This window comes from Mesoplodon densirostris, chromosome 11, assembly GCF_025265405.1.
Source record: "Mesoplodon densirostris isolate mMesDen1 chromosome 11, mMesDen1 primary haplotype, whole genome shotgun sequence".
Taxonomy (NCBI): Eukaryota; Metazoa; Chordata; class Mammalia; order Artiodactyla; family Ziphiidae; genus Mesoplodon; species Mesoplodon densirostris.
Window position 1 is genome coordinate 74,613,758 of NC_082671.1, and position 24,718 is coordinate 74,638,475.

A 24,718-nucleotide genomic window follows, 5' to 3' on the forward strand; every position below is an offset into this window, starting at 1 on the left:
GTATAGAGTCAAAAGGTGAGACAGATCGTGGCTTCCGGGTATAGCTGGAGTCCTGTGTGGCTGAAGTATAGGATGCATATCATCTATTTGACCATAGATGACCACAGTGGAACTGGAGAATTAGACCTTTTAAAATCAGACCAGACTCAGGATTCTCTGTGTCATGCTATAGCAGTTGGGCTTCAATCAGTACACAGTGGGCAGCCTCCAAAACCAGGAGAGCAAGCAACACGCTCAGGTGTGTGTCCTACGAAAATGTCTCTGGGCAACGTGGAGAGGAGACTTGGGAGGCAAGGCAAGAACCCTGCCCCCAGATGGAGGCACCCTTGGACAGGTGAAAAGTTAAGTAGGAGACCACAACTCGTGAGCTGTCAGGAGATGCTGTGTGAGGAATTTCCACATGAGCCAGACGCCCTGAAGGTGACAGGAATGGAGGATGGGAAGCAGTTGTGAGGACGTGGGATTTGAGTTGGAATTTTTGAAGAGCAGTTGCCTGAGCATGGGGAGTGGTGTGGACAGAGTGCAGTAGGAATGGATGGAAGGTGAACGTGGGGTCAGCAGGACCATGGACCTGGGCGGAAGGTCGTCCTAGGAGCAGCTCAGAGGAGGCCCAGGCCACTTTCTGGGGAGCACTGAGCCCCAGGGGAAGAAGTATGAACTCCCGCCTGTGGGCAGTGAGGCAGCTGGAGGATTTTGAACAGCAGAGTGGCAGGAGGGAAGCAGGATTTCAAGATAAGCGCAGGAGTGGGATGTAGGTGAGGGTGGCGGCGGGAGAGGGACCTTCCCCCCGCTAAGTTGGAGAACATGCACTGCTCGCTTTCAGGCCACATCCCCCCGTCCAGATAAGTTTGGTTTGCACACACAATGTGGTCCCATATTTTTTTAAAAGGAGAGATCTCACACAAGAAGATTTCATATAAAAGGCAGGTTTCTGGCTTCATTTGAAAATCAAAGGATTTGGTAAGACTGGACCAAGTATTTCCATGTGGCCACCATATGCTGGAGTTGGTCACAGTTGCCCCCTATAGGTGCAGCCTTGAGTTTCATTGGAGTTTTTCCCATAGCAGTCCTGCTTTATTTATTTTTGGTGCATGGTGATTTTTAGAAATTTTCGAATGAGCCATCAACATTTAAGTAACTGAGAATTTCTTATAAATATCCAGATTTGGGCTTCTTTAGAAAGGCATTAGGGCCATCTGGGACCTCGTTCCTAGGAGGCAGTAACGACTAGAGCTTAGGCTGTTTTCCATTTCACCAGTCACCACTTCTCCCAGCTCTCCACAGAGGCCTGCGTTAGCTGCCGTCTGTCATAGAGGCTGTGCTCTCCTACAGGAAGACGAAATGTTTCTAGTGCTCAAGTCGTTATCAAAAGTGGGAAAATGAAAGAGTAGGGGACGTGCCTGCTCCTAAAAAAGGTTGGAGAGAACATTGTGGAAATGAAGAATATTACCGTGTTTAATTTGGAAACAAAGAGAGTATGTGTTAGAAGAAGACCACCAAGGACACTGCTAGAGAAGACTGGCCTGCTCGCCTACCCTGATGTTACCTGCTTGGGCCCTGTTGGCATTTAGCTTGGGAATCCCGGGGCAGAGGCAGGGGGGGTCACGTCACACTCAGCACTCAGCAGTCTGGATTCTGCGCTTCCGAGGAGCAAGGGGAGGGGTTTGTGACCAGGGGTTAGGAGCTGAGGGTGCACTGAGAAGTCCTGGGCATGAGGCAATGGGAGGGAAAACCAGAGTGAGGGTGGGGAGTGGGGGTGTAGGGGGAAACCCTATACACTTCTGGAGTGGGGAGTCGGCTCCCTGCATAGGGGGTCAGAGTGAAGAATCACAGATGACTTCAGGTTGACAGATCCTGGGTTCCTGGGGGCATGGGAGGTGCCTTAACAGAAGTCAGGAGATCCACACTGGGGGAGGCTGATGACTTAGGGTCCAGGCACAGTGAATCTGAGGTGATAAGGATGGTGCTGGTAGCACACTGGCTGTGTACGTCAGCTCTGAAGCACTCAGGTCTCATGTGGACCTTGTTCTTGTTGTGCTTAATCTCTAGGTGCCTTAGTTTCTTTTTTTAAAATTATTATTTATTTATTTATTTACTTTACTTTTATTTTTATTTATTTATTTTTAATTTAAGTATAGTTGACTTACAATATTATATTAGTTTTAGGTATGCAACATAGCGATTCAATATTTTTATGGATTATTGGTGCCTTCGTTTCTTGAAAAATAAGGCTATTGATAATCTCCCTTCTATAGAGTCATTGTGAGGATTAAAGATAATGTAATTAAAAGCCTAAAAATGACTCCTGGTGCAGAGGAGGTGCTCCGTTCCACTATTGCCTGTGAGGACAAGGTGGGTGAACCCACTGAATGGAGGCGATTTCACGGGGCAGGGAACCAACACTGGGCCTTGGAGAAGGGCCATAAGAGGGGAGAAGACACAGTGAGGAGCCGGGAGGAAGCAGCTGGGAAGCAAGGGGAGAGCGTCTTCAGGGCGGTGACAATGAAGATCATGCTACAGAGGCCACGAGGACCAGGGTGAATTTGCCCCCCAGAGGACTCTTGGCAATGTCTAGAGACATTTTTAGTTGTCACAGCTGGGCATGGAGGTGCTACTGCATCTGTTGGGTGGAGGCCAGGGATGTGCCTCACCCTACAATGCACAGGACAGCCCCCACAAGGAAGAATTATCCAGGTCCAAAGGTCAATAGTGCAGAGAGTGAGAAACCCTTCTCTAGAGCCCACAGCTTCCAGGTTTGACTCGTGGTCCCACCAACAACAGCTGTGTAACCTTGGCAAGTTCCTTAACCACTCTGTGCCTCAGTTTCCTTATCTGGAAAATGGGGATGAAAAGAACAGCTGCTTAAATGATTGAAGATATGTGGAGGTCTTAGAATGGAGGCTCATTGTACGTTAGGTGTTATTAGAAATCAAGGAAATTGAGGGCATAGCAGAGTCCATTTGATCCTGGAGTTCGGCTTTTAGGAATGATCTCAGTGTGATTTCACTAGGGTGGAAAGGGGAATGGCAGCCAGATGCAGAAGGTGATGGAGATGGGTATGTGGGAATTGGGGCTAGCAGGCACAGACAGTAGCAACTGGAGGAAGTAGGGGAATGGCTAGTTATGGCTGCCAGGCCAAGTGAAGGGGGGTTGTTTTACATTCAGTTATTTATTTATGCCAATCACAAGTTCTGGTTATTGCCCAAACCACATGATAACAAAAAAGGAAAATTTCAAAACGAAAGAAATCACCTGCAGCCTCGCCACCTTAACAATTAACAATGTTCCCACTCCCCTTCCAGGCCTGTCATTTTTACAGTGCTTTAGTCATTACACAGATTTCTTTTTCTATTGTTTTATGTCACGTGAAATTGTCCCATAAGCATTTTCCATGATGTTACATCATTGTTAGATTTATCGCTTTTTCCCAAAATGAAGATAAACCTCATTGTTTTTTCCTAGTTGTAAAAATGCTTTGTGCTCTTTTTTTTAAATGCAGGTGGTACCAAAAAGTCTGAAGAAGAATGTAAAAACCCCCATTTTCCATCCCACCCTACAGAGACAGCCAGCTTAGCATTTGTGGTGAACACGCTCCCAAACAAATCTCCATGCATTATTCTTTTTGTTGATTTGTTAACTCTTTTACGTAAATATGAACGTTACTGTCATTCATTTTCAACCTTGAAGCGCAGGTTTTCTTATTGTTGGAGTCGGGGTTGTTGTTTTGGGAAGTGGGGAGGGGGCTGTGGATGGATACACACAAGAACAAAGAAAGCCAGGAAGCTGCTAGAAAGAGGAAATACTGCGGGTGTGCAGAGTATTCTGTAGTAGGCTGCTGTAGTAGCTAAGTACCGGAGGCTGGGTGACGTACACAACAGGAATGTATTCTCTCACGGTTCTGGAGGCTGGAAGTCTGAGATCAAGGTGTCAGCAGGGCCTTGCTCCCTCTCAAGGATCGAGGTGAGGATCCATCCCTGTCTCTTCCTGGCTTCTCTTGGATGCCAGCAATCCCTGATGTTCCTTGACATGTAACTACATCACTCCAACCTTTGGCTCCTTCATCACATGGCATTTTCCTCTTCCTCTCTGAGTCTGTGTCCAGATTTACCTCTTCTTATAAAGATTCCAGTCATTGGATTAGGGCCTGCCCTACTCCAGTATGACTCACCTTAACTTGATTAAATCTGCAAACACTTATTTCCAGTTAAGGTCACACACACACAGGTAATGGGGCTCAGGACTTCAATGTATCTTTTGGGGGGGACACAATTCAACCCATAACATGTGGGATCTGCAGGGTGATGGAGGAGGAGGATGGAGCAGCAAGGACTCCTTCTCTGAAATGAAAGGGAAGGAAGAGACTAGGGGAAAGAGATGGAGATTCTGAGGCTGAGAAGGGAGACGAGGAAGCCTACTTCCTCCAGCAACTCGTGTCTGTGTTTTATTAACCTCCTAGTAGTTTACAAAGAGAGCCCCAGGATTCATCAGAGTGCCTGGCTGTTCATAAACCCTGCCGGGCCCCTTCCCCACCGTCATCACGCCGTGCAGCTGGCAGCTGCTGTGCGGGCCCCACAGACCTCACTGCAGCATCCTGTTGTCTGCTTCTCGCCAGATTCCTGGTTGGCTGCCACCTACTTTCTTTTCGGCCTGGACTAATTTGTTGCAGTCCTCAGACTGACGGGAAGCATCGCTAATTCCCAAAGCCCTTCCACATCGCCCACTCAGAGCCCTCCGTCTGCCAAGTGTGCACATCTCCTCTGTTCTGTCCTTGCTGGAGGTTATGGTCCCTAAGCCTTCAGGAGTGTGGCCATTCCCCCTCCCCTTTTCCTCAGGACACCTGTTTCTGCTGACTTCCTCAGTTCTCTTGGTCTCCTTCCCACAGATTTGGTACCTGAGGTTGAATTTTCAGAGGGGGAGGGGAATGGGATTAAGGATTGTGAGAAATGTGGAGAAGTTACAAGGACACCTGAAGTCTCTGATGGTGGACTCAGATGTCAGGAAGTCCAGAGCCTTCCCAGGCGTGGCTGGGGTTAGGTCTGAATGTGATGGGTAAACATGTGACCAAAATTAGCAACATTGTCACCCTTAGTCAACCTGGCTCTCCTGGGAACAGGGGACTGTTACAAAATAGCAGTCAAGTGGCTGAGAATAATGAGGCTTCTGCTTATTAACTTAGGTCCCAGGCAAAGCCCAGCCAAAAATCTTTTCTTGCCACCGCAGGCTTCTGCATATTGAGGGAATTATTACACTTCTCCAGTGGTTAAAAGTCACTCAGCCTTTGGCCCCCTACCTCTTGATGCTGCCTGGAGCACCTAATAATCTCCGAGCAATGTGTCACCTGTCCCAACTCTACCATTTAATTATATGTTGTCTTTGATTTCCTCTCCAGTGTCGACTGCCACTTCTGAGAAAGACCTGGGATCAGAAACCCAAATAATATAGCTCATATTAAGTCTAAATAACAGGAAAACCCAAGTACAGCCTCCAGCCAGGATGTGCCAGCTTGTTTGGGACTGAAGGAGGTCTTCTTGCTCAGGCATGACAGACACAGGGTGTGGGCCCAGTGGGTCTGTGGAGACAGAAGAGCAGGAGGGGGTCATGAGAGTTGTTGGGAATTTCCACCTAGCCTCATCTCTTGCCACCACCTCATCAGACCTCATACTCCAGCTGTGCAACCAATTGCAAACTTTGCCACTTCTTTCCAGTATCACCCAGAGCAATAGTGATGGGAAGCGCCAGAACCAATTCAAACTAGTGTAGGCAAAAGAGAAAACTTAATGGCTCACATAACTCAGAAGGTAAAGCTGGCTCTGGTGTCAGGATCCAGGGGCTCAAGTGATGCGGGCAGGCTTCTGTCTCCCTCCTTGTGTTGTTCCTCGTGGCACTTCCGGTACAGGTGGGGTCCCTCCATGGAGCAGGAAGACGGTGTTCATCAGCCCCACATGACATCACTCCAGCTTAGCTGGCCCCTCAGAAGAGGATTGCGACGGGCCCATTTTACATCAGCAACGCAATCCTTAGACCAGTTAATGCCCAGGGAAATGTGGTTCTCTGTTTGGAGAGGATTTTATCACGGAGTCTGTTTCCCCCAAAAAAGAAGGCTACTGAGAAGATAAAACAAAACCAGTACAGTCCATTACACCCCCCACTTCAGGGGTTCGTTCATTCAGTTGCAGGTGCCGTTCCCTCTACCTGGAAACCTTTAAAACCCTGTTCACCTGACAAACCCCTACTTTTCTTCCATGACCCAGCCAGCACACACTCATCCACACCCTCCCCAGGCAGAGGGCCACCTTAGTGTTTAATACATACCTCTTGTTATTTCACTCACTCACTTTTTCCTTTGTTCTTTTAGCAAATCCTTATCCTTTAGCTTTTCACCCACCTCCTCTAGAACTGTGAGTTTCATGAAAGCAGGGATTGTATCCCAGTCATCTCAGAATCTCCAGCCTCTACAGGAATGCTTGGTCCACTGTCAGGCCCAGAAGCTACTGACCACATCCTTGGATGTTGGGGTGACATGCAGGATGTGGCTGTTCCCTGACTGGATAGAGAACCTTGGGTGCTGGGTATGGAGGGAGGAACTAAGTGCTGGAGTCACTAACTTTTCTGCTTTCCATGCAAATCCCTTGTATCCCAGGCTGTCTGGAAGGACACTGTGCATTCTGTGCATCAACCAATGGCAGAATTTGAACTGTGACACATGCCTGGTTTGCTGTGATACATTACACATGGAGAGTGTTTATTTCTCACATATTGTATCTGAGAATCTTAAGCAGTCATGGGGTCTGACTTTCATTCTCGGGGGTTAAAACCTTCTTGGTGATGCTAACGTACCTCCAGGAACACAGGACTCATTACCTTGTAAGGCAGCCCCCTGGTTATTAGGGGCCACATGTTATCTCCTGGCTACTTTGGTCATCAGTCCTAATTCTCTTCTCTAGGGCCACAAGGAAAGAGGTCACTCCTTTTTCCACTTCGTGTTCACTCATTCCTTCATGTGTACATGAATTCATTAACTTCATCGTTCATTTAAAAATATATTTTTTAAGGATTTTAGGATTTGTTTACTTTCTCACATAATATGCACCATACAAATTATGGGTAAAGAAGAGTAGGTAAAAGAGTGTCAGGATAGTACTATGTGTTGAAGCAGGCATTTTCTATAAAGGAAAGCTAACTTGGCAAAGCTTATATTTGCCTTTAGTCATTTTTTTATTAGTTTCTGCTTTATAACAAAGTGAATCAGTCATACATATACATCTGTTCCCCCATCCCTTCCCTCTTGCGTCTCCCTCCCTCCCACCCTCCCTATCCCACCCCTCCAGGCGGTCACAAAGCACCGAGCTGATCTCCCTGTGCTATGCGGCTGCTTCCCACTAGCTATCTACCTTACGTTTGGTAGTGTATATATGTCCATGCCTCTCTCTTCGCTTTGTCACAGCTTACCCTTCCCCCTCCCCATATCCTCAAGTCCATTCTCAAGTAGGTCTGTGTCTTTATTCCTGTTTTACCCGTAGGTTCTTCATGACATTTTTTTTTCTTAAATTCCATATATATGTGTTAGCATACGGTATTTGTCTTTCTCTTTCTGAGTTACTTCACTCTGCATGACAGACTCTAGGTCTATCCACCTCATTACAAATAGCTCAGTTTCGTTTCTTTTTATGGCTGAATAATATTCCATTGTATATATGTGCCACATCTTCTTTATCCATTCATCCGATGATGGACACTATTTTGATAAGGCCTATTTTGTCCAAGATGGGCAGATCCCCTGTTCTCATTGAGCTGACATCTTTAGAGGGGAGAGACAAACAATAAACAACTTAACATATAAACAGGAGAAATACACTTGTCATAAGAGGTGTCAAGAAAAGAAAATAGGGCAATATGAGGGTTGGGGAAAATTTCAATAGAGCAAACAGGACAGGTGTCTTTCAGGAAATGAATTTGAGCCAATGCGTGATAAGAATGAGGCACCCGCAAACAATTTGGGAAAAGAGCATCCAGGTTGAGAATTAGAGGGAGGAGCAGTTGTCATTGTGGTTTGGGTGGAGGTGAGGGAGGGGATAAAGTAGAAATGAGGATGGAGAGGTGGGCAGGGACCTTGTAGCCATGGTAAGGAGGTGAGGATCTGTCATCGGAAAGAGGGAAGACTTCTGAGGGTTTTGAGCATGGAGCTGATGTATAATTTTAAAAGAGCACTTGGAATACGGAAGCTTGAGGTAGATTCCCAAATCCTGGAAGACAAATAGGAGGTAGCCACTACTTTATTTCAAGGAGTAAGAAAGATCTGATTTAGAGGTGAGCTCTAGACAGCCTGGAAAGACAGCACCATAATACCTGGGGCTGGGGTCAGAGTATCCCAAGACAGGCCATCGGATACTCTTCTTGGAAGGTGGTCTGGGAAGGGCACCTCCTTTTTCTAGATAGCCAGATTTCCCCCCCACCCCCAGGCTGTGTTCTTCTTATGAGTTCTCCACACACAGTGAAAAACTAGGAGGCTGCCCAGCCCAAGACTTTATTTCCTCCTGGAGCAGAGGGAAGTTGCCCTAGTGAGGCACCAAGTGTGCTAGCACCATTGTCTGTGAGGGAAACTACACTCCCAGGAAGAGGGGGCATCCTGCTGTCGGAACTGGGGCCCCGGAGGACCCTCGGAGCATCAAAGCAGAGAGAAATCAAAAGGAAAAGACTCAGGGAATGGAAAATGTGTTTCCATATTTTCTTAAGATTCACAGCCATAAAAAAAAAAAGGCAGGCAACTAGTAAAAACATTACTGCGTGTGACAGATGAGGGGCAGCCTCCTAACACAGAGCTCACGTCAATGAGGAAACAGGGATGCCTCCTTTTTTTTTAATGGGGAAAAATGTGAGCAAACTTTTACAGAAAAGAAAATGCATATGGTTAGTAAAAGTACTCGATCTCACTAACACCAGAAAAATGAGAACTAAAACAGCAGTGGGTGCAGAGTATCTTTTGGGGGAAATGGTTTATAAATTGAAAAATGTATTTTTTAAAGACCACTGTGCTGGTGAGCCTGCGGTGAGGAGCTCGCTGTCAGGTGCGGTGGTGCTGTGCTCCTTTAAAAGGGGTTCTCTTTGGAGTACCTTTAAAAAAGGTCATACCCTTTAACCCAGCGATCCCACTTCACAGACTCTTATCTCAAGGAAATAGTTGTAAATGAAGAGGTTGATTTGTGTGCAAAGATGCGCATGTGTGAAATATTGGAAAGGGGCTACTTGATAATAATAGATGATTGGTTGGCTTAATATGGTATATCCATTCGGTGCACTATTATTAGGTAGCCATTAGAAATGATATTTTTGAAGACATTTTGGTAGGGAAAATGCACTGCAGTATGTGGAAAATAGCAAAATCATAATTAACAGAAAGCAGGAAGTCAATTATGAGTGTGAATGCATATTATATATATGAAAATAGGTTAGTGGATCATAATGTACATGTAAGGAAACACATAGAAAGGTTATTAGAATTTTCTCTGAGTTGAGAATTACAGGTAATTTTGTTTACTTCTTTGTGTTTTCCAAGGGTGTTTTTTCTTTTTTTCCACAATGAACGTCTGTTATTTAAAAAATCAGATAAATGTAGAAAACGGTTGTCTTATAAGTCAGTGCTCCCTTTGGTCCTCAGATCCCTGTGAGAGACACACACACCCCTTCATCCCGCCTTCCATCTCTGTTGCTGTAAGACAGTGCAAAGTGGAGGGCAGAGAGCAGAAGGAAAGCAGGGAAGTGGGTGCGAACTCCTGCTGTGCCACAGTTTTGCTGAGTGACCCGGGACGTGCCACTGCCCGGCGACAGGGCTCAGTTTCCGCATCTGTAAAATGCACTGGTGGAACTGGTTCACCTGTAAGAATGTAACAGGACTGTAGGCATAGCAGGTCCCAAGCTTCTAGCCCAACACCAACCCTAACCACAGTGACATCACTGACTGCTTCCATAAGCAAATGCCACCCACACCCAGATGTCACCGTCCACGCGGCCGCCCTCAGGACGAGTTACAACTTAGCCGGGGAGACCCTTGCCCTTTCCTTTGGGAACAGGAGGTGATGTTTATGTACATCATTCATTCCTTCAACATGTCCTTGTTAGGCGCCTGCTTCTGGGTGCCAGCCCCTGGGGGGCAAGCCCCATAAAGCCTAAGCTCAGTGATTCAAAAAGTGTCTTCCCTGGGGGCAAGTCTTTTCCCTTTGAGAGTCATTTTAATTTATATTTGAATTATTTTAAAGAACTAAAAGTTTATTTGAAGCTAAGTGTCTGACTCTAGATGAGCCAGATGGATGACACCATTTTAAGTGTAAACCACCTAACTACCGTGAGTCTGATTTTCACGTGTGACTTAGAAATGAGGAAACCAGAAACAGGTGGATCCTTGGCAGTGTGAATAAAACAACGTGTGAATCCACCTGGAGCCGTGTGATGGAGGGAAGAGCATGTACAGGACTTGGAGCCAGGTGACCTGAGGTCAAACGTGGCTCTCCTGCTTGCCAGCTTTGTGACTTGGGGAAGTTCACAACTTCTCTGACCTGCAGTGTTCCCATCTGTAAGGTGGAGAAATAGTCCCAACCTTACCCAGCTTTGCTTGTGAGTATTAATCAGGATCTTATTTCCAGAGAGACCTGGCAAAGAGCCTGGCATGTTCTTGGCCATCACATCAGTGCTCTTGCTGCTTTCCAGAGGTTGCTACTTGAAAGGGACAAGACACGTTGGAGATATATGAGAAGAAAACCATGTTGCACCATCGTTGAGATCCAGGGTTGTGAGGCTACACAGACCTGGCCCTGCCACTTACCTGAAGTGTGTCTTTTTGAGGAAGTGACCTGATCTTCCTGAGCCTCAGGGTGCTCATCTGTAAGATGGAGTTGATGGCAGCAATACCCACATCCCAGGGCAGTTGTGATGACTTAGTAACGTGCATCCACTGTAGTGCCTAGTAAAATCTCAGTATGTTCACTGAATTGTTTGATACATTTTTTTCCAATTGCAAATGAAATAGTTGTTCAATATAGAAAATTTAGAAAATGACCTTAAAAAGAAATAGAAGAAAGTATGAATTGTTTTCAGTCCTTTTACTTTTCAGTTGCTGTGTGTTTGCACCTGAGCTTCCTCATCCATACTCCCACATCCCATCTGCATTCTGAACTGAGGCGCTATCCCCAGCAGGCTGTGGCTTGTTGCCTTGATTGTTCCATCAATGCAAGGTATGTAACACTGCTGCCGGCCTCTCTCTTGGCAGATCCTTCAAGCCGGACTTCATCCTTGTCCGCCAGCATGCCTACAGCATGGCCCTGGGTGAAGACTACCGCAGCCTGGTCATCGGCCTTCAGTATGGAGGGCTGCCTGCCGTCAACTCCCTCTACTCCGTCTACAACTTCTGCAGCAAGCCCTGGGTGGTAGGTGCTGGGCCAGGCTGACCCGGAACGAAGTGGGAGGCGTGACTGGCCTCCCAGCCCTGAAGTGGACCCATTCCCCAGCATGGAGGCCCAGTAATAAAAGGAGTCTTTTTTTTTTTTTTTTTTTTTTTTTTTGCTGTACGCGGGCCTCTCACTGTTGTGGGCCTCTCCCGTTGCGGAGCACAGGCTCCGGACGCGCAGGCTCAGCGGCCACGGCTTACGGGCCCAGCTGCTCCGCGGCATGTGGGATCTTCCCGGACCGGGGCATGAACCCATGTCCCCTGCATCAGCAGGCGGACTCAACCACTGCACCAGCAGGGAAGCCCTAAAAGGAGTCTTTTTAAAGCAACCGAATAAACAACTTAGATCCCAAACTCCTTCCTGTAATTATTACCTAATGATATTATATAGCATATTATGATACAGTGTTATGTTATAATAATATTAGTGGTAAGAGGGGGTACCCTACTGCTCTTATTAATATTTGAGCATGTCATCATTTTTGTTTAAAGGTCAGCACTGTTTATTGAGCACTTACTATGTACTAGAAAACTGTGCTGCCTGGTGCTCACGCTATTGCTATCACGTGAAGTGAGCATCCTTACTCTATTTTACAGAGAAGGAAGATCAGCTTTAGGGCTGTTAAGGAACTCCCCAGGGTCATGGAGCCAGGGAGGGGTGAAACCCAAACTTAAAGCCATCTCTCTCCAATCCCTAATGCTCGATTCCTCTCCCACTTTTATTCATTAGTTTCATATTCATTCATTTGATATGCCTTTCCATCTAAATGTTACCTGTAAGACAGACTTTTCCTAAAATATCACCCCATCACTCCCCAAATACTCTCAAATTTCTTACCCTGCTTTATTTTTTCCCCAAATACTTAGCTCCACCTAGAATGATATATTTATTCATTCATCTGTATTATCCAGCTCCCCTACTTGAAGTAATCTATTCATGCAACAAACAGAGCACCTACTATGTTCCAGGGACTGTTCTAAGTTCTAGGAACATGGCAGTGAGCATATCAGATCAAAATCCCCAGGTCTTACATTGTAGTGAGCAGGGGCACATGCAGTATGTTAATAGACATGCCAAATATTTAATATGACACGATAAGTGTCAAGGGGAAGACAAAGCAGAGAAGGGGAAGAGGAAATGTAGAGGTTGGGGGGTATGTAGGACGTGCTCTGTGAAGCTCTTAGCCATCTCATCTCTTCTTTTCTTGTCTCTCTGCATGGTCTCCTGGTGGTAGGGCAGTGGCTGAGAACATGGGCTCTGGAGCCAGACTGCCTAGGTCCAGGCTCCTCCATTTATGAGTTGATTAGCCTTGTGCAACTTGCTTGATCTCTCTGAGTTTATTTTCCATATTTGTAAAAGGATGATAAAAATAGGGTCCTCCTGGTAGGGTTATGAGTTTATAAATGTAGAGTACTTAGAATGGTGGGTGGCATTAATTACGTACTCAGTAAATGGTAACAACTATTATTGTCCCTAGTATTAGGAACGAGGTCTCTGCAGAGCTGGCACTCAGTATTTATTGAATGCATACATGCATTACTTTAATAGATATGGATAGTCTTTAACCACTGTTACCATGGCTTTGGCCTCCTTCTCATTCTTCCCTAACCAAGCTTTTAGGCCTGCAACATCCCAGAAAGGTCCTAGGTAGTATTAGTTCACCTTCCTTGTTTTCCCACATAGTCATGGTGATGGTAGCAACTACCATTTATTAGCACTAACTGCACTCTGAGCCCTCCACATGCATATTATATTTAATCCTTGAACCACCCTGACAGTAGGTATTTCTCATATCTCCATTGTACAGATGAGGAACCTGAGGCTCATGCAGCCAGTAGGAGGTAGTGAAGCTGGGCATCTCCAAAACTCCTGCTTGATTATGGAATTACTCTCCTTCTCTGGACTTCAGTTTCCTTATCTGTAGAATGAGGGACCCTCCCATCATTTCCCATATTTCTGAGGTCCCTCGAGCCCACTAAACTGGCACCGTGTTGCACCACAGCTGCAGGTTACAGCCCAAAAATCTACAGACCAATCCTGGCCTGATGCAGAAAGTTCCTAAGTTACCTGTTCTTTCTTTGTGAGCTCTTGGTATCGAGTTACCCCAAAGTAAGTTTGGCACAAGACTTAGCTCCTCTTCCAGCCATTGGGCATCCACATTAGGCCACACATTGCAGCATATTTCTTCTTCGTGATCAGCGTCTACCTTTCTCTTCCCTGCTTTTGTTCACCAGCAGCTCCCCTTTGCCTTCTGGGTGAATTCCCAGCTCTTTGTCTGGCCTCTAAGGCTCCTGGTGGTCTGTGATGGATCACTCTCCAGCCTCCTCTCTCACTGTCCCTTACACCCAAGGCCACAGCCACGGCAGCCACTGAGTGTCTCCAGCACACAGTTGTTTCACTGCACACCTGGAGTGCCCTCTTGCTTCTCTTATGTCATCTGCTCCAGGGAGTCGTCCTCACCCCAACTCTGTCCCTCTTCCAGGTCCCATAACCCCCTCGCTTCCCTCCAGCAAGACATTATTATCCCAACCATCTGCCCACAGGCGGTCTTTCCTCCAGGCCTGGTCTACGTGTTCAGTGTGTTGCCCCAATATTAAGGCGCAGTGCTGGGCACAGAATGAGCTCCCAGGGGTTCTGAGTAGGGTGGGTGATAGAGGAGACTATAAGTCTGAGGTCTGCTTTTCAGGAGCTTACCCACTAGCTCTGGAGACAGTAACTATCTCCCTGGCAAAACTAAGAAGTGCTGGGGCTTCCCTGGTGGCGCAGTGGTTGAGAATCCGCCTGCCGATGCAGGGGACATGGGTTCGTGCCCCGGTCTGGGAAGATCCCACATGCCGCGGAGCAGCTGGGCCCGTGAGCCATGGCCGCTGAGCCTGCGCGTCCGGAGCCTGTGCTCCGCAATGGGAGAGGCCACAACAGTGAGAGGCCCGCGTACCACAAAAAAAAAAAAAAAAAAAAACTAGGAAGTGCTGAAGCAGGGGGAGCACAGTGTGGAAGGGATGCAGCTTGTGCTGTTGGAAATGAGTGGGGTTTCTAAAAGAGAAAATACTTACTACTAACATAGCCAACGTTCAGCTGTACCTGTGGAGCAGGGCTTGCTTTTAAATATACACTGTATATTTAATCCTTACGACAATCCTGTCAGGTTGGATCTCTTGTTTTCTCCATTTACAAATGAGGAAACTGAAACTCAGAAATCTGAAATGACTTTCAAGGTTACACAGCTAGTAAGTGGTAGAGGATTTGAACCCAGAGTCTATACCATAAACTACTACACAAATGCCTCTCAGAAAAGAAGGGCATTGCAGGCAGGGGACATGGCATGAAGGTCAGCAGCTTGTGCTTGTGTGAAATGCCAAGAGTGTAGTAAATGCTTATGACATGTGATTGAGCAGAACTTAGTGGACCTGGAGGGAATGAAGGGGTTGGTACATACTGGGTAACAACGGTTGACCAATGTTCTCTCGTATTCTTCCCTAGTTCTCTCAACTCATTAAGATCTTCCATTCCCTGGGTCCTGAGAAGTTCCCGCTTGTGGAGCAAACGTTTTTCCCCAACCATAAGCCAATGGTGAGTGCCCTTTTTTACTCTGCTTATTTTTGTGATGTGGCATAAACACAGTTGTCCATGTACTTAGTCCATTTGAATGGAGGAGATGGGCTCAGGGGCTGCTCCCTGACCACCTAGGCTCTAAGGAAGAGCTGTGACATCCTATAGGAATACCTGGCTTTCCTAGGAGGAGGGTCAGGTCTCCAGGTAAAATTTCAGGCAGTAGAGCAAATGACAAAGATGGACAGCATTCCTTGGGACATTGGGAATTTTCAGCAAATCAGGGGACAACTTGAGCTGGCATATTGGAACCAAAGGTTGATAATAAAGGTGAAAGATGTTTCAAAGGTAGGATGTTACCTTGAACCCTTGAGCCCTGTGCAGGACCTGGTTTCAACTCTTATTTTAATAAAAGCAGTAATATTTTGTTTGCATTGATTGTCAAAGGGCAGTTTCCTTGTGCATCCTCTTCGCATTCCAACTTTTGAATATACTCAAGGTTGTCTCTGGGAAGTGGTTGGAGCTTCCCAGAGAATTCGGAATATGTGGGATAGCCTTCCATTTGGAATATGTGGGATAGCCTCCCATTTGGATGGTGGGAAAGGTGAACATCTTTTGGGATGAGGTGGAGAGTTCTTCATCCTGTGGCCAGAAGAAGTTGGATCAAGAGTTCTGGGCAGCTGGAAATAGTCTCTGACATGCCTGCTTTCATGGTCGGTGGTCTTGTTAAACTGGTCAAAGGAGTGCAGGGCCATGGTCCCATGCATGCCTTGCAAGGAATGTGAGTCTTGGGGAACAAGATAGTTAATAGGGTATTCAGTAATCTCAGCTGAGGATGATGCCCTGCTTGTAGAATCCCAAGCTTAGGCTGCTGAGCTTGACAATCCTGTTTGGAGACACTGGTAGGTGTCTCCAGGTATGGGACAGTCTAACCAGGCAGAAACATTTCTCATTGATTATCTTTCCTTTATGTCTGATGCAGTGAGAGGAGTCATAGAATCCAGGATGTGCTGGTTGGATTAAGAAGGGCATGTGCAACCCAGCGTATTCCAACTAAGTGAGAACACCATGGAGAAAATTCAGGGTTTATCCTCAAACCAGCCTGAGTTTGTATCCCAGTTCTGCCTACTTAACTAGGTCTTAGGTCTCTGTGAGCCTCAGCTTCCTCAGCCAAAAACCATGCATGACAGTAGAACTACCTCATTGGGTTGTTGAGATTTAATGTGATCATGTGTATAGGGTGCTGTGCTTGGCATATGATAGGTGCTCAAAATAGAGTAGCTTTAAAATAGGGGCAAAGCCATACCCTGGAACACTGTCAACAATGGGATGAAAGTTGGGTGAGGGGTCTGCAGCCAGCCCAGCCCATTGAGGGTGACAAGCCCAGCTGTAAGTTCTGGGAGGCGTTGGCTGGCTGTAGTGAGTTCCTGGCATTCCCAACTAGGCCAAGCCCTACTCGGAATTTCGGGCAGGCATTTGGCATCAAGGACTGCTGTTTGAGCCTCCCCCTCCCACTTCCGCCAGGTTGAGATTCTTAGGAAGATTCTTCCCACCAGGGAAGGCCAAGTCAGGGCCCCAGTCTGGGAATACCTGTACCACTAATAGGCAATTAGATTTTTTTGTGTGTGTGTGTGGTACGCGGGCCTCTCACTGTTGTGGCCTCTCCCATTGCGGGGCACAGTCTCTGGATGCGCAGGCTCAGCGGCCATGGCTCACAGGCCCAGCCGCTCCGCGGCATGTGGGATCTTCCCGGACCGGGGCACGAACCCGTGTCCCCTGCATCGGCAGGCGGACTCTCAACCACTGCGCCACCAGGGAAGCCCCGGCAATTAGATATTGATCCAGATTCCATAGAACTAGGGAGAACCCTGGCCATAGAATCAGGGAGCAAGTTCAGGGCTGGATTAGCAGCCGGGAGGGAATCTAGGATGCTGCTCCTGAAAATGCACCTGACTGGGGCAGGGTGGGTCCACGCTGTAGAAGTGAGTGGAGGGAGGGGAGTGTGCACAGGCCAGGAGCCAAAGCGGGCAGGACCTGGCTTCCAAGGCCCTCTATGATCCCTGTAACCCACAATGGCAGTCAGGACACAAGGAGACAAGAGACTCTATCAGGTGTGTGATAGAAATAAAACCACTTTACTGTTTAGAATAAAGGACACACTATAAAAAGTGAACATTATGCAACATTACAAGAACAATATACATTCACGGCATATAAAATTCATAAATAACATGGAGGAAAACTGTAAACAGTGCTACAAAATTTAGCAACAAATACATTCCTTCCAGACAGGGTTTTCTCTGGTTGGTTTCTCTCCATCACTTCTGGGTCTCAGGACAGCAGACCGGCTGAGGAAGGTGGGAGTCATGGGAGAATTTACGAAGCCCCTCCCCTTGGAGCATGAGCCCTCCTCGTGTCTCCCAAGAGCCAATTAGGAAGCTGTTGATATCTGTCTCCCCAACACTCCCCCATTTTGTTTTGCTTTTGCTGTCAGAATTTAAGTGTTTTTCTTGTGTAAAACTATTTTAGTGATATTTTTACTTGAGCAGCCAGGAGCCAAACACTTGGGTGTCATTTTTGGTTAATCCATATTGTTGATCATTGAGCATATGATGAAGGGCAGAGGCAGGGGAGGGTATTGTCCCCTGGGGACCACAGTTTCTATGAGACAGCTGTTCCAATATGTCATTTGTTTTTTTAATTGCTCAAGAACCATGGTATGAAAAATGGTGCTCATGGGCTGTAGCTTGATTGCCATGATGTAGGGTCTGGGGCTGGGTAAGGCTAAAGCATAGGAGTCTCCCAGTATTATCTACCCTGGCCAGATGGAGCACTGGCCTGAAAGGTGAGAGCCTGGGTGTGGTGCTTCTGGATAGGGAGACAGAAGAGATGGCCAGAGGAGGCCAAGAGAGCTTGGAATCACAGGTCCCACAGCCCTGGATTTTTAGGAGAAATCGTGGCTACCCAATGGGGTGGACAAACAGACTAGAGGGAGAAAGGAATGGGAATGACCAGCAGATTGCCCAGGGCCAGGTGCCTCAGAGCAAGGATGTGAATGTACTTGCTATTTTTTCTCTCCCTCCTAGTCCAGAAAGTCACTAGGATGCCGATAGGGAGGAGTCTGGAGGAGTCTCTAGTGCTAGTTCCTTCTAGTTTCCCCAATTCGCCAGTCTAGCTGCCTGCACAGTAGAAGTATTTACCCTCCGTTCCACTGTAGAATTTGATTCAGGAAAATGGCGGCGTGTGGGTTTTGTTTTTTTTCCTTTTTCCTCTTAAACACAATGTACACATATTACAGCCTACACATGACATAAGATTTAGCAAAATAAAACGTTCACGATATGAATGAAATACAGAAGTGTCTCAGCTACATAAATGACTTTAAATTATACAGTAAGTGAACAGGTGAAATAAACAAAGCTATAGCTTATAGAAAGCTCAAAAACCGCCCCCTGACATCACTCTGCAAAGGACCCTTCTTTGCTCAGGACCTGCTGTTTTCCTTGCCAGGGCCTGGCAGATGGGACTGTGATTCCACCACCTTTTCAGGGGGAAACTTCAGGTGACTCATGCTCAGGCCTCACCTCAAGCCCCTCCTTGTGTGAGTGGAGATGACCCCACCAGGGACCAAGAATAGCCAGATGCCTCATGGAGGTCACACTGATGCCCAATTGTGGGAGGGCACTTGTGCAGGTTGGGTTAGGGGTTCCACCTTGTAGGACTTTGAGGTTCAAATAAAGAAAATCTTAAAACACCAAGTCTGGGGCTCACCCCTTAAAAACCACTGGCCTGCTGACCTCAGCTTCTCCTGCTTACGCTGCCCCATTGAGAGAGCAAAGCCCCCCCCGCCCCATTTTCCTGTATGCCAGGTGTCACAACCACAAGGTGAAAGGTAGGTAATGAAATCAATCCCAAGGAAACCGGATGCCTGTACTGCCTTCTTGCACTGGGGTCCTGCCAAACACCTTGCCTGGGCATTTGCATTTGTGTGCGAGACATTACAATGTATTGTCTGCTTCTTTTTTTTTTTACTCCTGTTTCAGTTGGCAGCTCTGTTTCCTAAAGTGGAATGAACTGAAGATACAAATACTAATACAGGATAAATCCTCATCATCTGAAAACAGAGACAGAGCAATCATGTTAAATGTAACCATCCTACCATCCCCCCTTCTGTAAAATATACGTTATCACCTACTCTTGGCATCTCACTTTCAACACTAAAAATAATTTTATTTAATCAGAGAATTTATATTATAGTTTTATTTCAAAAAACACAACAAAAACCCTACAGCTGATTGCAGAGTAAGGCTTTCCCAATGACCACCAATTTTAATTAACTTTATGAGCTGAGGACCTCAGGAGGTGGCATTCACCCACCAGTAAGCTGGAGGAAGAGGAGCAAGTTGTCCCCAAACCCAGGAGAGGTGGCCATCTAGCCAAGGCAGGGCACTGCAGCTTTCCTTCCTGTGCCCAGGCCCCTGACCCACATTCACTCTCATCTCCCATCTGAGCCAAGCCAGTAAGGCAGTTAAGCGAAGGCCCCAAACATGAAGCAGGAGAAAAGGAGAGGGACAGAGGTCAGATGACCCCAATTAGAGGGATGCTGAGGGTGCTCAGAATTTCAAATTTTAATTAAACTGAAAAAAAAAAAGGTCAACTTGGAATGTCATGATTTTCTTTAAACAAGCAACAACAACAAAATAGAAGAGATTAAACTATTGGCGTATTTAACAGCATTGAACAGAATTCTGTGTCCTGTAAAAAATTAGCTTATGTCCCCATGTGGGTATATGCAAATGTGTATGCAAACACATCCCCCTAGGTGAGATAAATGCTACTTTGGAAATAGTATTCTCTACCCAAATCTACTGGTCCTATATCTGTGGATAGTGTACTGTGTTTGTATCTCTCCAATTTACATAAAGGCAAGCTCCTGGCCAAATCTACTAAAGAGTTTTCCAGGAGGAAATCTTGTGGGAGGCGGGGAGAGGAAAGACATTCATCTCAGTCTTTCACCTGAGCTTTTGTCCAAGGCAGGCAAATTGCCTCCTGACCTCAGGCAGATGTTTAAGTCTTCACCAACTAAGAAAGTTCTGTTATTCTGGCCTGGCTGCTTGCTCCAGACTCAGAAACATCTGGTCAACCCAAGCATCGTTGGGCTGGGGAATTGTGTGTGTACTGCATCCTCCAGACCCTCTTGCAGTTTCTTCCTCCCCTCCCTCACTCACGCGTGCAGACACAGACAGACATAGTCTGGTGGGGACATGCAGTAGCATCTCCTTGGTATATAAGATCTTCTGCGTACCTTGAGTCTATCTGCTTGCTGCCCTTGACTTATTTGAAACAGTTGGCTTTCCAGCAGCTTCCTTGTCTGTGTCCTTTATGTACTGGGGAAGGGGGAAGAGAAGGGCAAAGGGAGGAGGGTCTGGGAGATGGCGAGATGGAGAAGAAGAAAGAGGGGTAGGTCTTACAATGCCCAAATTGGGTAGTTTTTCAATTTTTGTTTTCCTAAAAAAATATAGATTATATCATCACAAAGAAGAATATACATTCCTCATTCTTTCTGGCATGGCACCAAAAATTTCCAGGTGGAAATGGGTGATGTCAAAACCAAAAAGAAAGGGAAGGGTGGGGCCAGGAGGATGGTTCCAAATAAACTCCATATGACAGCATAGATTTTCCTTTAAGTGTTCCAAGTGCTAAATTTGCAAGAAAACAGGCACTAATTTCATTGTCATCATCTGGGAAGAGTTAGTGTCCAAGGGAAGCTCAGTGGGAAGGGAGGGAAGTGAGGTGGGGCAGGGTCTGGCACTCAGGGGTCTGTGGCATTGATGATGCTTTTGTCCGGGGGGGCCCATCCTCGGTACCAGCTGCAGTAGCCACCCTTCTGCCGGATGCAGGCATAGTGTTTGGACTGGTAGCCAGGGTATCCAAAATTGGAGAGCATGTCGGTCCAGAGACACTCGTTCTTGGAGGTCACAAAGCAAGGCAGGTAGTAGCAGGATTTGATCTGCAGTGAGATAACAACGAAAGGTTGGTGGAGCCTGCTGTGGTGGACCTAGGCCTGATGCTTGCCCGAGTCTGGATTCAGAACTTGGGACCACTGCAGGTGGAGCCCAGCCACATCACTCCCTTAGTGAAAATAATATAAATAACACTCACCAATACTTATTGAGCACCTACTGTGTACCAGACATTCTGCTAAGTGCTTCTATATTATTCTCTTTAATTCTCATAACAGATTTATCTCCCTTTTACAAATAACAGAGCTTCAGAGAGGTTAAGTAACTTGCCCCAGCTCACACAGCCAGAAAGTGGTAGAATTAGACATTTGGGAGTGCTTTCCCTCTCAAATGGTAACAGGCAAAGGCGGGAGCTCTCAGCTGTCATAGGGAATTGAGAAGTTAGAAAGATTAAAGCATACATTGTAGAGTCCAGCTGCCCTACGCTAGAAATCAGACTTAGTGAGCTGTGTGACTTAGGGCTAGCTACTTAAGCTCTCGGGGCCTCTGTTTCCTCCTCTGCAAAATGGGGACAATTAAAACTGTACTAGTCATAATCACTGTTGTCCCATTTTGCAGAGTTGTTGGGAGAATTAACTGAGAGAATGGCCTAACTGCCTCCCACAGCAGCAAGGCTGTGTGCCCTCACCCTGTGTTTGGGTCAGGGAGTTGGGCCAGGTTGAAGAGTGACCCTCTGCAGCAAGTGGTATCAGCAATCCTGCGCCAGCTTGCCCACCTGGGGCGGGGGCCGCTAGTGAGTCAGCTGCCTAGGTGAGCCCCCTTGGGGCTGCTGGGCAGGACCTGCCAACGTAAGGATCCCGTACCTGCCGCAACCTTGAGCCACGGGAGGGGCCAAGGATGCTGAAGAGCCCTCATGCCCCAGCAGCTGCCAAGTGGGCAGCACAGATTACAGCAGAAAGGCATTCTTTCCTCGCCTTCTTCACTGCTCAGCCTGGTGCAACATTCCTCACCACTCCTTCTCGGACCTGCCCCTCTGCTCAGGCCTGACATGCACACCCTTCCCAGCCTCACGGCCCAGTGCCCAGTACTGTAGGAGCTGATGTTTCTGGGGCTGCGGGCCAGCACCTCCCCTGCCTGCTGTCCCTGGGGCTTACCTTGCAATTACAACCCAGATGATACCGATAGTTCAACCCCTTGCGCTGGGAGAGGGTGAGCTGGTCCCACCTCTCCACGAAGTTACACAGTCCTGTGTACATCTTGCCATCATAGACACGGCCTAGAGGACGAGAGGGATAACAAGGGGGGTGGTGGTTATTTTGTCCAGAACCCAGCCAGAAGAGGAAGAATTCATATCTACTGAGTAACCCCCTTAGGCCAGGAACTATGCTACGTACTCTTCAGTCCCATGGTTTTATTTCATCCTCCCCAACACCTTTTAGGATGAGTTGTATTCCCATTTTCCAAACGTAGAAAATTAAGTTCAGAGAGGTTAAGTGATTTGCAGAAGGTCCCAAACCCAGTAAGCACTGGAGCTGGGGCCAGAGACCAACTATTCTCTTCCTGTGTCAATGGCTTTTTGATCTTGCTTTTGTTTTTTCCCTTCTACGTTGACTGCCTAAAGGTGGATAACTTTCAAAGACAGACCTAATAGGTTGTCCTAAGATGTGGAGAGCAATAGGTACTAGCAATTTCTTTTCATTTACAGTAAAGCTGAGAAGTTGCAAAACCAGGCAAAACTAGGTTTCCTCCCCAGAGTCAGTGGTGGAGCAGAGACTAAAATCCAGCCTCACTTTAGGAACTTCAGGCTCCCACCACTGGTCAAGCAAGATGGACTCAACACTAGCTATTCCTTATAATTCAGTGGGCTCATCGCCAAAGTCCTGAGAACACTGCTGGGCTACCATTCCCTCTCCATCCTCTAAAGTGAAGGAACAGTGGACCTTGGCCAAACCCTGGCCTAGATGCTGGAGTTGGCCGTTACCTGTCAGCAGGTACTGGTACTTGTTGACCTCTAGCTTAAGGCCACAGAGACTTTCGGAAGCTTCTGTGTGGATGTACTGCACGTGGGGCATCTTGGTGAAGCCTCGGTACATCTGTGGGCAGAAGGAATATCATGAGAGGGGGACCAGGACTCAGAACACATGCTGTCATTTGGGCTGTAGGATCGGATTCCCCTAGTACGCCACTGTGTGGCCGGTCACTGACCTACCTACCCCAGGGTCTTCACTTCAGAGACGAGGCCACCTGCTCCTCTCTTGTCTGAGCCATGGGTGGTGCCTTCCCTGAGAAACCTTCCCATCCAGCCAGTCACACCTCCCGTTCCATTTTAGGAATGGGATGAGGAGCCTGAGGCCCAGGCAGATTAAGTGGCTTGTCTAAGGCCACACGGTTGGCGAATAGCAGAGGTAGGCATCCAAGCAGGGGAATCTGCTCTTAACCATTATCCTATGCTGTCTCCCAATGCAGCCTCACAAGTTCATGGCTAAGGGCCTCTGATGCAGGCAGATAGTATTTATAGCTATTGTGCCTCTATTACAGCATGCGCTCAGAGCCACTGGTGTGAATGTAACAAAGGCTGAACCCACTTGGTGATTCCAGGTCAAGTCCACGAGAATTATGCGGGCCTGGATCTGTTGAGACAACTGCTGACCATGTGAGCTGGTGGAGGTGGGAGGGGGCACCGAGGTGTTGCCCAATCCCATTATCCCCCAGTTCTCAGAGTACACAGGCCCTGGATGGCTGGTGGTCTCTAGGCTTATCCCAAGGGTTTCCAATAAGACCACGTCTCTATTTTAGTTCCTGGCATGCGTAAGTAACTTACTAATGGTAATAAAAAGCCAGACATCACCTCATTGGTGTCTCATCTAAGTGCCTCCCATTCAGTCTAATGGGCTGTTTTTCTTTCTCCCCATCTTCTTTTAAGTGGCGACTGGCTGGCGGGGGTAGGTGGTCCATGAGGCCCTCTGCCATCACAAAGGGTCTCTTGGACCAACAGGGTTTGGGAGCCTCTGCTTTTTTAAGGGGAGTGCTGTTCTAATTGTGTGCAACCATCGGTGCAGGTGCTTTTAATTTACCTGGCCTCCCTTCTTAACCCTCTTTTCCCGGGAGGCTCTCCAGATGAACGAGGAAATGCAGCCAAGAGCAGCGAGAAGTGCTGTCCTCTCAGTTTTCAGCTGTGCTGTCGGGGAGCACGGGCGTGTCACATACTACCCCCCCACTTCCTCAGTGATGGATGGTGCCTCTCTGGCTTTAACAGGAACCATGCTTAAGGGTGCTGCTGTGTGCATGCCATCAAGTGTGGCCGCAGGAGAACATCCCCTGCACTCACTCCCAGGCCCAACAACTTCTCATTTTGGTGTGGATGACCCTTGACTTTTTGGCAAGTGTTCCAACTCAGTACTCTCTCTAGGTCTTTCAGGCCAGCCTATTGGAGCCTCAGTTTATTCCATGTTGGTCTGTCCCCTGTATCTCTTTTCTGCTTTTGGGTAAGAATCAAGCCCCTGCCCAGTAAGAACTCAACTTGTTGAAATCAGCTTGGCATCTCTGCTACTTTTGAATTGAAGAATCCTTTATTTTAACATGGTTTTTAGCACTTGCATGTGGAGCCAAAATCTTAACACATTATAAATGACTGAGTCTGACAAATACAGAGCTGCCTTTCAGGGTCAATTCTGAAAATAACAATATGGTAAATGTATGGTAAAGGCAGGTTTTACTCATTTTGTTATCTTTTCTTTATAATAATCCAGCTTGATCTAAATATTGATC

At 47.1% G+C, this 24,718-nt stretch overlaps 2 protein-coding genes across 2 annotated transcripts in view; one reads left to right on the forward strand and one right to left on the reverse strand.

Moving 5' to 3' along the window:
* The window catches only part of SYN3 (synapsin III), a 454,719-nt gene that overhangs the window by 146,436 nt on the left and 283,565 nt on the right, over positions 1-24,718 (forward strand). The window contains exons 5-6 of the mRNA XM_060112343.1: positions 11,261-11,417; positions 14,919-15,008. Of these exons, the coding sequence (XP_059968326.1) occupies positions 11,261-11,417; positions 14,919-15,008 (247 nt within the window). The remainder of the gene's footprint in view (positions 1-11,260; positions 11,418-14,918; positions 15,009-24,718) is intronic.
* TIMP3 (TIMP metallopeptidase inhibitor 3) overlaps positions 17,095-24,718 on the reverse strand; it is a 58,114-nt gene continuing 50,490 nt past the window's right edge. Inside the window, exons 3-5 of the mRNA XM_060112519.1 lie at positions 22,932-23,043; positions 22,105-22,226; positions 17,095-20,997 (exon numbers count right to left, since the gene is read on the reverse strand). Of these exons, the coding sequence (XP_059968502.1) occupies positions 20,800-20,997; positions 22,105-22,226; positions 22,932-23,043 (432 nt within the window). The 3' untranslated portion in view covers positions 17,095-20,799. The remainder of the gene's footprint in view (positions 20,998-22,104; positions 22,227-22,931; positions 23,044-24,718) is intronic.